At 35.0% G+C, this 14,468-nt stretch overlaps 1 protein-coding gene across 2 annotated transcripts; it reads right to left on the bottom strand.

The window, feature by feature from the left end:
• Positions 1-12,432: 12,432 nt before the first annotated feature.
• On the bottom strand, positions 12,433-14,101 carry LOC120270646 (uncharacterized protein At5g48480-like). 2 transcript variants are annotated; one of them, XM_039277703.1, is made up of 2 exons: positions 13,751-14,081; positions 12,433-12,884 (listed from the first exon to the last, which is right to left on the bottom strand). In XM_039277703.1, exons 1-2 carry the CDS (start codon positions 13,981-13,983, stop codon positions 12,659-12,661), a joined length of 459 nt encoding a protein of 152 aa, XP_039133637.1. In that variant the 5' UTR covers positions 13,984-14,081; the 3' UTR covers positions 12,433-12,658. The 2 variants fall into 2 exon arrangements, with proteins under 2 accessions (XP_039133637.1, XP_039133638.1); XM_039277704.1 differs by lacking the exon at positions 12,433-12,884 and adding an exon at positions 13,405-13,615 and having other exon boundaries at positions 13,751-14,101.
• Positions 14,102-14,468: the final 367 nt, after the last annotated feature.

The raw sequence follows: 14,468 nt of genomic DNA, 5'->3' as shown, positions 1-14,468 counted from the left end.
AAAGCGCATCCAAAAAGACCAATTAATTTGATGTAGCACTGCATTTTCTCTTCTTTCATTCTCTTTCTCAAATATATCAAATAAAATACTAAGTAAAATCTGTAATACCTGGTGTTCGGGTTGGATCTAACCTAAGAGATAATTTGTTAAATTGTTGAATTTTTTTGTGGGCAAAATAGTAATTTTACTGGTTTAGATAAAAGTCTAAAACATAGACTTATAATTAAATCTAAATTTTTTATTTTTTGTAAGCCTTTGGTCTTAAACCTTTCCTGTATTACTATAGTTCAATTTCTAGACTTTATAGGGTTGTTTTTGTAATTTTTTGGCCTAGTGTGGCTATTTAATCAAATTTTAAAAGAAAAACCTTAGCTAGTTCTTCTGTCAGCGAAAACTTTTTCTCCATTGGCGGCCGATCCTATTCCTTGTCTCCTTCCTCCTTTAAAAGGGTAAGAATTCATGCTTGAGTTTCTTTTAATTTATTAGAGTTTGAAGATAAATGGTGTTTAATTTGGTTAATCATGTTGTAGTGGGCCTAAGCATGCTTTTATGGTTGGAATTTTTGCATCATAGACCGTGCATTTTTTTTTTAATCTTGTTTCTGGATATATATATATATATATATATATATATATATATATATATATATATATATATATATATAGAGAGAGAGAGAGAGAGAGAGAGAGAGGTTTGGATTCATATGCTTTATAAATTCAAAGTCTTTTGGTTGACTTTCTATATGATTAGGTAATTGTATTAGAGGTTTAATTAATTTAATCTTCATTGATCATATCACGAATTTGTCGTGCACTTTAAAATCAGAATATAGTCATTTTAATTTTACATTTGAATTGTTTTTAAAGCCAATATTTAGACGTATTTAATTTTACTCACTATTTATGCCAAAATAAATAGTTTTGATCATTACACTTAATTGATTTTTGTTTATAGAAGTGTTAACTATAGTGGGGGTTCGCTTATCATCTTTAACCGATTTAAGTCCATGTAAGCTCCAATAGTTAATGTAATTCTTCATGCATTACTTGTAGGATTGATGTCTATTCTTTTTATGCGTACACACATTCTCAGTTATGTTTTATTTTATTTTATTTTTATTTTTATTTAAAATCTTATAGCAAGTGAAACCTCTATCAAAGGCAAAGAGCTTGTGGAGGAGTAGTCACGCTTGAGATCTTAGACCCATGGGTCTAAGCATTGTGAGTGGATACCTTCCATGATAGTATTTTAAAATGGTTTTATCCTTGTCTTCAATGAATTTTGTTTATAAACTAAGTTTTCTTTTATTGTGTTGTTGCCAATAAGCAAGATGTTTTAATATTGGTTTTATAGTATCTATTTATAACGTGGTTTCTATTTGGCTTGCGAATATGGTTTGATAATGTGTTATGAAATCAAAGATAATTGTTTTTAGTGACTTGCTGGAGAGTAAAATATCATGTAATTGTTCTTTTCAATTGTGTGTATATATGGATATAGTATTTATGGATATAGGTGACTGCGAGCCTATGGCTCGGCTACCGCAGTAGTGGTCTCCATGGCCCGACCTAGCGAGATGCGGCGTGGTAGACTGGCTGACGTATGATACCCATTCAGGAGGCGCGGAGAAAACCTGAATTGGGACTGGATGGAAACATCCACTGATTCTGACACACCATGTTTCACCACATGAGTGGACTCAGTGGCCAACGTCAAGGTGGGCTTGATATATATTTTTTTAAAAAAATATGAATTAACCTTGACGGTTCCATTCTTAATTGCGATGGTGGTTGAGTTTGGGAACGATTTCTTGGCCAGCCCTTTTTATGCTGAACTTCTTTATTAAACATTGATTTCTTTGTCTGTGAAACTTTTATTGACATATATTTGTTACTTAGAATTATGTTAGCCATCGGTTTTCGTTCCTTGTGCTGAAACTAATTTTGAGATGTGTATTTTGTGTTGTAGTATTTTATGATATTGTATTTATTTAAAAAAAATCATTTAGAACCCTATTAACTATTCACTGGGTAATTATGTTACTCATCTACTCTACCTTATATTTTTCTTTCCAGGTGGTGATTGTTAGAGTTGTGGCGCTAGGTCGTCGTGCTGGGCTACACTCTCCTCTTATCTTTTCCCTCAAGTTGATTTAGGTTGGGTTACTTTCTCATTGTTGGACTTGATAGTTGGATCCACTAATGTGTAATAAATTATTTGCTATTTTTCAGTTCTTAGTTTTTTTTAATATTCCCTAAATGTAACAAATATTAATGTTATCTCATTTTAAAATTTCTATATGAGGTAAGTGTTGCAAATGTTATTAGTTGTGTTAAATGTTACAGGATGTTTTGCCTTATGATATTCCTATATGAGGTGGGTGCTCATGTCACCTTGTTTGGATGTCGTGGCAATTGCCACGAACCTTGGCAGTGGGCCGGGGCGTGACAAAATCCAAGACTACCAAGCCCTTATTAGCCTAGGAGATGGTGAGGGATATTTTTAAAAGACCATGGTAGTTAGCAAATGCATGATGCTCCACTATTATCCATGAAATTAACCTAAGAAATACCCAAAATAGCTAGATCGCAGTTTTCTCTAGGTAAAGGGCAATTATTAAAGACTTAGTAAGATAAGATTGAGTGCATTCACCTTTCAAATGGCCCACAAATGTGTTAAGTAGAGAGACTGCATGTAAAGTAGAGAGATGTTCTTTTTGGGGAAAATTTTTGTTTGTGTTTCTAGTTGTTATACTTTACAGTTGTATTGATATGTGTATATATATATATATATATATGTAGCTTACATCAGAATAAGGTACAGTTAATAAGTTATACAATCTAATTTAAAGTGTAAGAATTTAGAGAAGGTTCAAGGAGTTGGATTGGTTTGAAGAAGGAAAAATTGGGGAGTGAGTTATAATTTGATTTCATTTTATCTCTTCAAAACCCTTTTGATTTAATAGCATCCTTGAATGCTGGTTTTCAAATCTTTCTTCTAGTTTGTTTGTGGTTGTATTGGTTACTTATTTAACTTTCTTAAAGTTGGAAATGCTTGTTTGAGTTTGGAGCTTGTTTGAGTTTGGAGGTGTAGTTATAATAATATAGTTAGGTTAGAATTCATGCTTGGTTTATCTGAAAATATTGGAAATTTCTTGGAAGCTTGTTGATTGGTTAAGTGAGGTTGTTCATTCTAGGTTTTGCAGTGGAATTTGAAGGTTACAATAAGAGTCCTTGTGAATGCCCATGAAGTATATATTTTAGGAAATGTCTCTAAAGAATATTAACTCCAAAACTTTGCATGTTGTATTTTACAGTCAACATATTTTAAGGCTAAAATTGGAGAAAAATATTTTGGAAACATAATTTTGATGAAAAGTGATGGAAAATCAAGATCAGGGGATGGTCATATTGATTTTAGATAATTGAAGGACTAATGTTGGGTGAAATGCTTTGAGGCTAGAATGCAAGGAATTGTTGTAGCACTTGAGAGAATTAAAGGGAAAGAGAATGGGGATGTTGATGTTGGGGATAATTAATAAGGATGGTAGTAATGATAAATATGTTACATGTAAGCTTGAATTCAAATGTGTGAACAAATGCTTAAGAGAAGTATTTCTGAGAGTGATAAAGGTCATGTATGGCTTAATACTCATGTTCAAATGTTCAGCATTGGTGCAAGTTCTTAAAATTGAGAGTGATTATAATGTATGATCACTCATGTTTGACCCTAAGGGGAATGGGTTTAACTTGCTTGTGAAGTTTGTAAACTTTGGGATTTGGGATTTAGTTGGTATTTTATTAGAGGTAAATTTGTTGATGTCATGTTAAATCCTTGGGAGGTATTGGGTTGACCTTTATGAGGTAGAGTTTTAAAAGATGTCCTTGAGGCATTTACTTAGGTAGTAATTCTTGTAGGAAAATTTGTTGGCGTTGGAATGCTTTAAAACTCAAGTGTAAATGTAAGTGAGTATAAGATTGAAACTACTTTATAGTTGAATGGTTGTGAGTATTAAATTGGGTTGTTATTGTTAGGGATTTGGTAGTTTAGTATTAGTTATATGCTACATCGGAGTTAAGGTACTGTAGCTTTTGCTGTAGCACCGAAAAAAGTAGATGTTGGTTTAGCCTGATTCAAACTAGGTGTGACTGGCTTAGGTAGTCTTAGCCTAGTTTGACTTAGTGTAATTTCAGTGAATATTAGTTCAAGCTATTTAGCTAGTTCTAGTAGAGGTTGTTAGTTAGTTGAGTAATTTAGAGTCAATTTCAACTGACATTAGGTTTTAAAATTTTCCATGCATTGCATATAAAACTAAATCTACATATCATATTTTACTATTTTGGCTAAAACTTGCAAGTCTAACATTTATAGGTGGTGAGATTAATGAGTGTATAATTGTACATACTATTTTATACAACTTATTTGGCTTGTATTAGAGTTTTCATTTGGGAGATGGTGTTAAACTTGGTGAAAATTATATTTTCAGGTGACGGGAAAAGCTTAATGAAGAGAGAGAGAGAGAGAGAGAGAGAGAGAGATAAAAAGAAGAAAGTTGGAGCCAAAATGAAGAAGATAGAGTTCCGTCGACATAAAAAACTGAAGAACAGGCCAGACAGAACAATTTACGTCTGGACTTACGACCGTAAGCCTCATTCAGAGAATCTTGTCAGCATGCTTATGCCCATAAGAAGGAGCATAAGGATCAAACATAGGGACTTACGTGCAAGACTTACGCCGGTAAGTCAGACCATAAAGGTTGTTCAAAGGAGCTTATAAGGAGCAACACACGTCCGTAAGATAGGTCACAAATGCCATCTAGAGGAGTTTACGGTCTAACGCTTACGGTCGTTGATAAGTGCTTGTGTGATAAGAATAAGAAGTGTTCTTTCCTTATGATGAGCATTACTTTTAGCAGGTTTAAGATCTAATATATGTGTATTTGTGTTATTTTGCCCATGTAGGTGTGTGAAGCTAAGTATTGAGAAAAGAAGCCAAAAGTAGATCGTAAACGCATTATTTGGTGAAATTTTGGAAGGAACAAACGCGAAGATACAAGTGGGACTTCAGGATACGTGAATGTGTGCCAGCCTCCATGAATTCAAGTCATTACAATGAGTTGGAGGGGCATAAAGGCAATCATATTTGTGTATCCCTATTTGTGCATTGATAATAAGATCTTCACCAACAAAGCTTTTGATTGAAGAAGAGTTGTGATCTATGGCATAAACGTATGCCCGTTTATGTTGCCTTGATGAAAAGTGTAGAATTGGAAGTGTTTTGGCCGAGTATTGCAGCAGGATAATGCAGCGGAACAGTGAAGCAAGCACTGTAGCAGTTACTGTTCACAGCCGGCCGAAAACAGGATTTCCAGAGAATCCTGTGGAAATTCTACAGGCCCGTGTGGCAGATCCACATGGGCGTGTGGATGCCCGATTCCAGGCCTATTTAAGCTGAGATTCAGTACGATTTTGGGGATCTTTTTCTCCTCTTCTCTTCCACTTTTCTCCATCGTTTGGGTAGCCATTGACTAGGGTTTGGAGAGGCTTTTGGCAAGTCTTTGGAGTGTTTGAGGGATTCGACACTGCGATTCGATTGGAAGAAGGTTATTGAGGGAGCTTTCATAGGCATAGATCCGCCGAGGTGTGCCCTAGGTCAGACAAGGGGACCTTTGCAGAAGACTTGGCTACTCTACATGACCATCGACACTACTACCGAGGGAGGTTTTCTTATGGAACACTTGTTTTTACTTTTGATTTCATTGTTGATTGTATTGTGCTCCATGGAGAGCTAAACCCCCTAATGGGTACTTGGATTTTATAAACCCTAGGATGTTATTGTTTTATTGATCTTTTATTATGCTTTCCTTAATTGATGTTTTAATTGAGTTACAATCTTGAGTGCTTGTGGAATGATTTCTCCCCTAGAGTGACACTAGGGTTGAGAGTCCATCTTGGTAACCATTGTAGATGAGTGACACACTACGAGGGTCATACATCGCTTGATTGGAGAGGGTTGAGAGGATGAGTCAAGAGGTAGCGGAGCGCCCCCTTTCCCCTCCGGTGTGATTTATCGTACTTTCATTTCCTTGAGTTCTTGGCGGTCAGAATATAGTGAAGTTCTAGAAGATGAACTCCGCTGGGGCTTAGTTGCGTGAGCAACAAAATGAAGAGTTGAAGGAACTCTAGTGTCTCGGCCTTAGATGTGACTAGGTTCCTTTTGCCTGGACCAAAGGGTTAGGTCTATACATAGGAAGAGGGTTTATCACTTGGATTCCCTAGAACTCCATGCAACTTTACACAGTGTGAGGTATTAAGATTGAGCGATTTCTCCGCCGGGACATAGTGTAGAGTTAGTCACGGTTGACCTTAGATTTGGGATTGTGTGCTTAAGGATTTCCACTACTCATTGAGCATTGATTAGGAAGTATAACAGTTGGTCATGCACTTGAAACATTAATCCTAGGGGGAGCATTGCCCGAGTACCGCACTTCTATTGATTGCCTTACCTCTCACTTACTTTTGCCTTTCATTCTTGTTTCTTTTTATCTTTGTTTTCATTACATTTTATCAACACTATCATTGTTCACTTTCACATGGTTAAGTAGAAATTTAAGTATTTTTACTCCCTACTCGTTGTGGATACCATACCCCACTCACCTGGGATTTATTACTCGACAAACCCATGCACTTGCGGGTCACACGCAAGGGGCGTTGTCAGTCGTAAACTGAACTATAACATTAAGACAGAAGACCTTATAGGTGGGACTTACGGCCGTAAGTCTACTCTTAAAGCTCGCAACCCATCATCTCCAGCTCCTTATAGCCTCATTTGTACGCTTGTATGGTGCTCGTAAATTACTAGGTTTAAAAGATTATGATGAGGGTTTTGGATATATCTTTTGATACCGAAGCTTAGGGAAAAGAGGGAAAATTTCTCTAGACTTTCTTGGGAAATCCATTGAGGAGAAGAGACTCAACCACCTTCAAGGAACACCATTGAAACTGTCAAGGCAGGTGGCATTTATGGAAGATAGGAGGGAAGTCCATCAGCATCTCAAGGGACAAGTTTAGAAAAAAGGGTTTTATGCTTTCAATCATATCTATTGTCACTTGTATATTGTTTGATTGCTCTCCTTTGATAGAGAACAAACTTGTAGGTGTTTTGGCATAGATGAACTCTAGAGTTTATAATTTGATTGACATTAGTTGTGGATCTTTAATGCTTTTACATAGATTATTAATTGCAATCCTTTATTATTAAATTCAATTGCATGTAACTATTATCTTGAATTCTATTGAGGTGAGAGCCCTAAATTGATATTTGATGTGCTTGGGTGATGAGTGGAGAGACCCATCTAGCATACGAAAGACGCAATTGAGGGGGATTATAAGTTCTCTAATAACGGGCTTATAGACGACGTGACATGTGCGTACATGGAGAAGTACGAGGCAAGGGCATTTTGGTAATTTGGTGGGCAACGGGATTTTATGGTTCGATCGGGTCTATTTGATAGGGAAAGGGTCAAGGAACAAAAGTAATGAGTTTGTGTCCCACAAACTCAACAGTCATACCAAAATTTTGCGAAATTCCATCGTTTAGGCCTCGAAAACCCTAATTTTGCCGTTTTTAGTAATAATTGATTTCGTTATATCTTAAGATAAAAATCTCTAATTTGTGATCCGTTTATGGCAATAATCTTTTGTTAGATCTTTTATTTCTTGCTGATATTTGAGAATTTACTATTTTTAGTAAATTTTCGAATTATCTCCTTTCTTAGTGCTATTTTCACTTATTTAATGTAAGCATATGGGCAAGAGGAGAATCAGTTTTTTGTGATCATCATTTTCTTGAGTAATAAGATTTTACTTTTTCCAATTCCTGGCTATTTCGAAGGCGAATCAACGGGTTCAAGTATACTGCTACATCAAGTTCTCCTAGAGATAGGGTGCTTTGGAGTTGAGTGTTCTCCTCTCATAATCCTTCTAAGTGAATTGACAAGCAATTCCATTCATATTACAATCGTAGGGAGTTGATGAGTGTACAACATTCATGTTTTTTTAATCACATTGTACACTCATTCGGCATGTATTAGAATCACATTGTGGAATTTGATGCTAAATCTAATGTGTTTCACATTAACGGGCTTGGGGTAGCACTTCAAGACGAGAGAGAGAGAGAGAGAGAGAGAGAGAGAGAGAGAGAGACAAAAGAAGCATTCTAGATCGACCTTAAATGAAGAAGCTGGAACTCTCTCGGCATCATTTAAATAAGTAGAAGGTATAACTGGGTGGCTTATGAGCAATTATGACCTACCTTATGGCTGTAAGTAGATTCCAGGGAACCTTGCGGGCATGCTTATGCTCGTAATAGGGGATTCAGAGCCAAATCAGAGGACCTTAAAGGCAAGGCTTACGCTCGTAAGGATGATCGTAAGAATCATCCAGAAGAGTTTAGAACCACAACATACGCCCGTAAGGGAGGTCGCAAGAGGCAACACAGTGAAGCTTACGGTCCAATGCTTAACACAAACAGAAGACCTTACGGACGGGACTTACAACCAAAAGTGTTCTTATAAGGCTTGAGACCATCTTTTCTAGCTCACTTATGCCAAGTCCTTTCACCCCTAAACAGACCATAAGCAGTTAAGTATAAAGAAAACTTTTAAGGAATTTTAGGGTATTTTTGGTTTTTCTTTTGGTGAATTCTTGGAGGCGAAGTTGGGGAAGAAAAGAGATGAATCTTCAACACTCAAGGGGCTATTTTAAGGGAGATTTAGATCCACATTCAAGTAATTAGAGATTGTAGCCGTCAAGCTTATCTTGGCGGGTATTCGTGGAAGCTTTCCTAGGGCTGCTCCTGTGATCCTCTGTCAGCATGATTGAGAAGGGGGTTTTCATGTTTTCCATGTTTTCTCCTATTACTTGTACCTTGAATGCTTGATCTCCATTAATGGAGGGCTAATTTGTAGATATTTGGACATAGTTAAACTCTAGAGTTTATTTAATTGACATTGGTTGTTGGATATTTGATGTTTTATTTGATTTTTTAATTGCAATCATTTTTATTTGAATCTAATTGCATGCTTTTATTGAATGATTGCTATTGTGGTGAGATCCCCCTAGTTTTCATATGTTTGATGTGCTTTGTGACGAAAAGAAATTCCCACCTAGCATAGACATGGCACAATTTGATTGGATTGTGATTAGGCTTCTAGTTAGTGTACTTAGGAGACTCCGTTCCCCTCAATCCTTCTGAGTGAGTTAGTGAAAATATCTATGCTCTTTGCAATCATGTGGAGTAGATTTTAGGAGAAATCACATCTCTACTATGTATTCAGATTAGGATTAATCTTTCTCTATAGGGGAGATTATCTACTTAAGAGAATGTCATTAGCTCACAATTTGGTTTCATAGTGTGTTAATGCAATTGTGTAGATGTCTGTATCAGCTCTGCACTTATTCAGTTATTCTTCGCCTAAGAAATTTGGGTTTAGTATAATTCTGAAAACCTCTCAGTTCAAATAGGATTGCATACTTAGAAAACCTTTATCTTGTACTTTATAACCTTAAAGGGATGCTATACTTAGACACCGTTTCTTCCCTTGATTTTCTTCCTACTTTTACAGTTTTTCTTATCTTCACTCAGACAATATTTTGTCATATAGGCTTTTTTTTTTTGGATTAAGGTTATTACTAGTATTTACTTTCTTTCCTGTGGACCAACACTCTACTTTACGCACACTATTATTACGCATTCGGCACGTACACTTGCGTTTCTATCAAGTTTTTAGCACCGTTGCTGAGGAAGATTAATGATATTAGGAACACTTGAATTTCCGTCACTTTAGCCATTTTTTTCTTTCTTATTTGTTCTTCTTTTGTTTATCATTATTCTTTTTCTAATTCTTTTTCTTTTGTTTGAATTTAATGTATGCCACTAAAGGGCAAGGAAACAAGACTAGCAGAAGGCAAAAGCAGTATAGAAAGAGTGATTAGAATTAGATTGAGAGTAGCTTTATTGAATGAGACAGGATCTTTGACAGTAAGTGTTGAGGGAGAGCAGATGGACGCCATGGCAGAACCGACATAGGATCCTTTTAGATTACGTATGACACAGGACCCTTTCCTAAACCTAACAAACCCTAGAGGAAATCTATACCCGGACTCCCCATTTTTATGCTTGTGTAGCATTACTTTCTTTTCATGCTTTCGATTCTTGTTTTTTAGTTTATTTTTCACTCTTCACTAGTTGATTAGGTTAATTGTCGGATTTAGATCTAGTACTAGTACTCTCTAATTCCCAATTGATTGATACCATGCTTCTTTATTACTCTATCGGCACACACACTTGTATTCTATGGGTGACCACGATTCACCCCTATAAGAGACCTTAGACAAAGGCAAAGAACTCATGGAGGAATAAAAGCCAAGATTCTATTTTATAACTAAAAACTTAATGAGTGGATTTATATATATATATTACATATTATTCCTAACTTACTTCTTTGGTTTATGTAAATATTTTATGTTGGTATAACTTTTCTATGTTATTCATTATCATACCCTTATAAGAATTTGCCTAAGCTGTTTTACATCTAAGATTAGATGTGGAATTTTATTGATTATTCTTGTATGTTGGCACCTGAAACATGGTTGAATGATATTTCCTATTATACACATTGCTTAATAATTGATATGAGGGTTTTCAGTAGTGACAAAGATATAGCTTGTAGAGCTCTGCTTATTGCATTAAGGGTCCTCACAATCTCGCCTATCAAGGAGCTGCATGGGTGGTCTGATATATCTGACCCCATTTAGGAGGCGCGAAGAAAAGCTAATGGGGAATTGGAGAGAAGCTTTTGGGGAAACTGATGCATCATGATTTAGGACGTGTGGGTGGAGTGGTCAATGTCAAAGAGGGCTAATTAATTTTACTTTTTACAGCATTTATGTCGTACAAGTATTAAATCTCGTCTGAAACTTCATTTTTTTTTACTTGATTTCATTTTATTCTGTTTTTATTTTGCTATTTTATACATCCACTCATTGAGTAATCATATTACATATAATATTTTGCACTCCAATTCTCCAGGCTTATGCCCTTATCTTTAGAGAGTTTTCGTACTGAACCTTGTCAGTGATCCCAGATCCTGCATTAAAGGTTGGTTTTTGTGGTTCTATTTTTTCTGTGAACTTTTTACCGTCCATGTTTTGGCAAACTTATTTCAAAAACTACGCACAAAATGCCATTAGCCTCATCTCAGGATATTGTGGTGCACGGTTGCCATGTGCCTAGCTTTGAGTGGAATCGTGACAATATATCTCAACAACTTGGGACCACGGGGCATAATTGGTGTCATCCAATTTGATGCCAATTTGAGCCATGGAAGAATCATTAGCTTAATGTAGGGTTTTCACACCTATTCAAGACTTCCATCATCCTCGACGCCAAGCCTTCAAGAATGGAGCCAATTTACCCTTGATTTCCTGACCTGATGGTATCACACAAGAGTGTGAAGGGAAGGGCAAAAGTTCGAATCCTCCCCTGGCAGTACTGTTCATATAATGTACACTCGATTGTGGGTCCCCTGTGGGTAAAATAGTGGTTTCACCCCTCTAGGATTGCAAAGTAAGGGGATTTTTCTAGGAGATTCGTAAGCCAACAAAACTGGTGCACTTCCATATTTATCTGTCCATTTGACAATCTCCTAAATGGGGGAAGCTTCTCATATCGATAGAAAAGATCTTTTTGGTGATTTTTTTTTACTTATTTTCATACTTTACGATGGTATGAATATATATATATATATAAAAGATTACACCATAATAAGTTATAATTAATGATCTAGATAATCCTAGTGCCTACCCTAATTAAACCTCCAATTGTTCTACCGTAAACAACTCACTCCAACAAAACATTTATGGAGTTCTTAATCATTTCAAAGTCAGCAGATAATCGTGGGAATTAAGCCTCTGCAATTTTTTTAAATATTTTTATATTTGAGAATTTTAAAATTAACAAAAAATTTGTAGAAGTTTGAAATTTTTTAGATTTAAAGGTAACTATAAGGTATTTTTTTTTATTTTTTATTTTTTTGGCAAATTCTATGAATATTGTAGTTTGATTGTGTTATAAAGTAGAAGTTATATAAGTGGTAATATTTATGTATAGTGAGGTCTTGGTTCAAAATGAACATATGGTTATACGTTTTAAGGACCAAAATATATGATTTCAAAATTATAAATAGATGGAGTTGGACATAAACAAATAGGGAGCTCTCAAAAGAACTACAACATATTGATTTCTTTGATTGATCATTATGATAATATGATAGTAACGTGTAGTTGAATATTACAAGAGCTTAAAAACATTCACAAAAGTCAAAATATTCGATTCTTTTTTTAAGGGCTCCGGAAAGAAAGTTGACTGATCGAGACAATTACGAGACATTTTATGATGCAAATTGGTTTATACAAATAAAAGAAAACCATTCAAACTAGTTCTTTATATAAAAGCAAGAAAGAAAACACTAAAGACAAGTAGACAACCACAACAAGCTTATCCTAAACTGTGATATGACGCTAGCTAGTGCATCAATAATTGAACAAAACCATCACAAAGGACATTTAATAGTTTTATATGATTATATATTATCACATCAGCAACATTTGTTTGAGGACGAAGCGCCGGAGATGGAAGTAATGGTCCATGCAACACCGAAAGGATCAATCACTGTTCCAGCTTGCACTCCAGTGCACACACATGCTTCCTCTATAACCTCACCCACCTTCTTAGCTCCAGCTTTCATAGCCCTTGCTAAGGCCCCTACCACATCGTCTGTTTCCATTCTGAAGAAAATTCCATTCTCCATCTCCGCTAATTTTCTGAAAACATATGTTGTCAGATTTTATGTTGGTTAATTTTTTGATATGTGTTAATATCAAATCTTATTTTTCATATTTAATTTTAAATAATTAAGTGATCAAGATGTTATCTGCAAAACAATGTTATATATAATTGTTCATTAATAATTATGGCCATATGTTTACTTCTTAAATTTTATTTTTTTAAAAAAATTTAAAATTATTCTTTTGATATTATGATCTGAAGCCGTGTTATGTATAACTAATAATTTTTTTATGAATATAGTCTGATATTTCATATCTCTCTCCATTAACACACATTATTGATGAAAGAATTAATACATTAATTTGGAGCTTATAAAGCATGGTATTTGGATCCTCTAAACCGGGCAATTAGTACCATATATTTCTATTGCTAAGGGTTTAGAACCATCCAAACACATATTTGTTATTTTTCTTTTTTATTGATGACCAGAGATTAGAAAAAAAAATTCTCACTTTTGCGTTTGTTGAACATATATATTAGGAATTTAGGCATGCATGTTAAATTTCAGATTTTATTTTTCTAATATTTGTTAGATTAAAGTTGCTAATCTCTAACATTTTATTCATCCCAGAAGCTCACACTAATGAGAAAAGTTAGAGATATCTCTAGGAACATGAGACTAGAATAGATCTTCCATGGTTAATATCAATAACACATGATGTTTTCCACCAGGACTTGCTCCTCCAACTCTGCTAGAATACCAACTCTGTAATGTTGGAAATGGCTATTAATTATAATAAACAAATGCATATATGAATCAAAACATTTTTAAATATATAACTGAATTGGAACTATGTAATATATATATATATATAGAAATATTGAGAGTATTTTATATTACACTGCTGAGGAGGAAGCATCAGGCTGGTCACAGACAAGGAAGGTAGAAGAGCCAATCTTGAGCTGAGCACAGAGAATAGGATCAAGGAGATCATTCTCGCTGTCGAGACTTGAATGAGTCTTGCACTTCACTTCCTCCGCGCCAAAGGCTTCTTTGTAGAACTCCACAGCCTCCTTTGCCTTCCCATAAGGCACAACCACTTTGATCTCAATGCCTACAAAGCTTGCTCCCATTGATGAAATCAATCAAAAGGGAAACAAGTAACCAGAGACTTCAATGCGGTTGTGAAGAGATGATAAGAGTGGAGGGTCTCATTTATAGCGACTTAAAAGAAAGTCTAATTAATAATAGGCCCTTCTAAAAATCATCTCTCAATAAATATTATACCATTAATTTTTTTATGGGATTGGAGTGGAGTGTATGTTTTTATGAATTTATTTATGTTTTTATGGTATAAATATTATACCATTAATATTATACCATTAATGGTATAATATTATACCATTAATATTATACCATTAAACAAGTAACCAGAATGCTTACGTAAATAAATTTTAAAAATATAATATTTATATAAAAAAAATTGCAGAAAAGATTGGATTGGAGTGGAGTGTATGTTTTTATGTACAATGTGGGATTCTTTTTCTTTGTCTGCCCCTCAAGCTAGACTTTTGGACTATCATCTAACTCTATGCATAGTAATTTCTTAGATGATACA

Source organism: Dioscorea cayenensis, chromosome 10 (genome assembly GCF_009730915.1).
Source record: "Dioscorea cayenensis subsp. rotundata cultivar TDr96_F1 chromosome 10, TDr96_F1_v2_PseudoChromosome.rev07_lg8_w22 25.fasta, whole genome shotgun sequence".
Taxonomy (NCBI): Eukaryota; Viridiplantae; Streptophyta; class Magnoliopsida; order Dioscoreales; family Dioscoreaceae; genus Dioscorea; species Dioscorea cayenensis.
Note: the sequence above shows the minus strand (reverse complement) of the source record. Positions and strands in the feature narration are given on the sequence as shown.

Excerpts from the sequence above, each read along its gene's own strand:
- LOC120270646 (XM_039277703.1), bottom strand. The coding sequence starts at position 13,983 with ATGGGAGCAAGCTTTGTAGGCATTGAGATCAAAGTGGTTGTGCCTTAT. Across the intron at positions 12,885-13,750 it reads GATGCTTCCTCCTCAGCAGT|AAAATTAGCGGAGATGGAGA; the intron begins GTAATATAAAAT and ends ATATGTTTTCAG.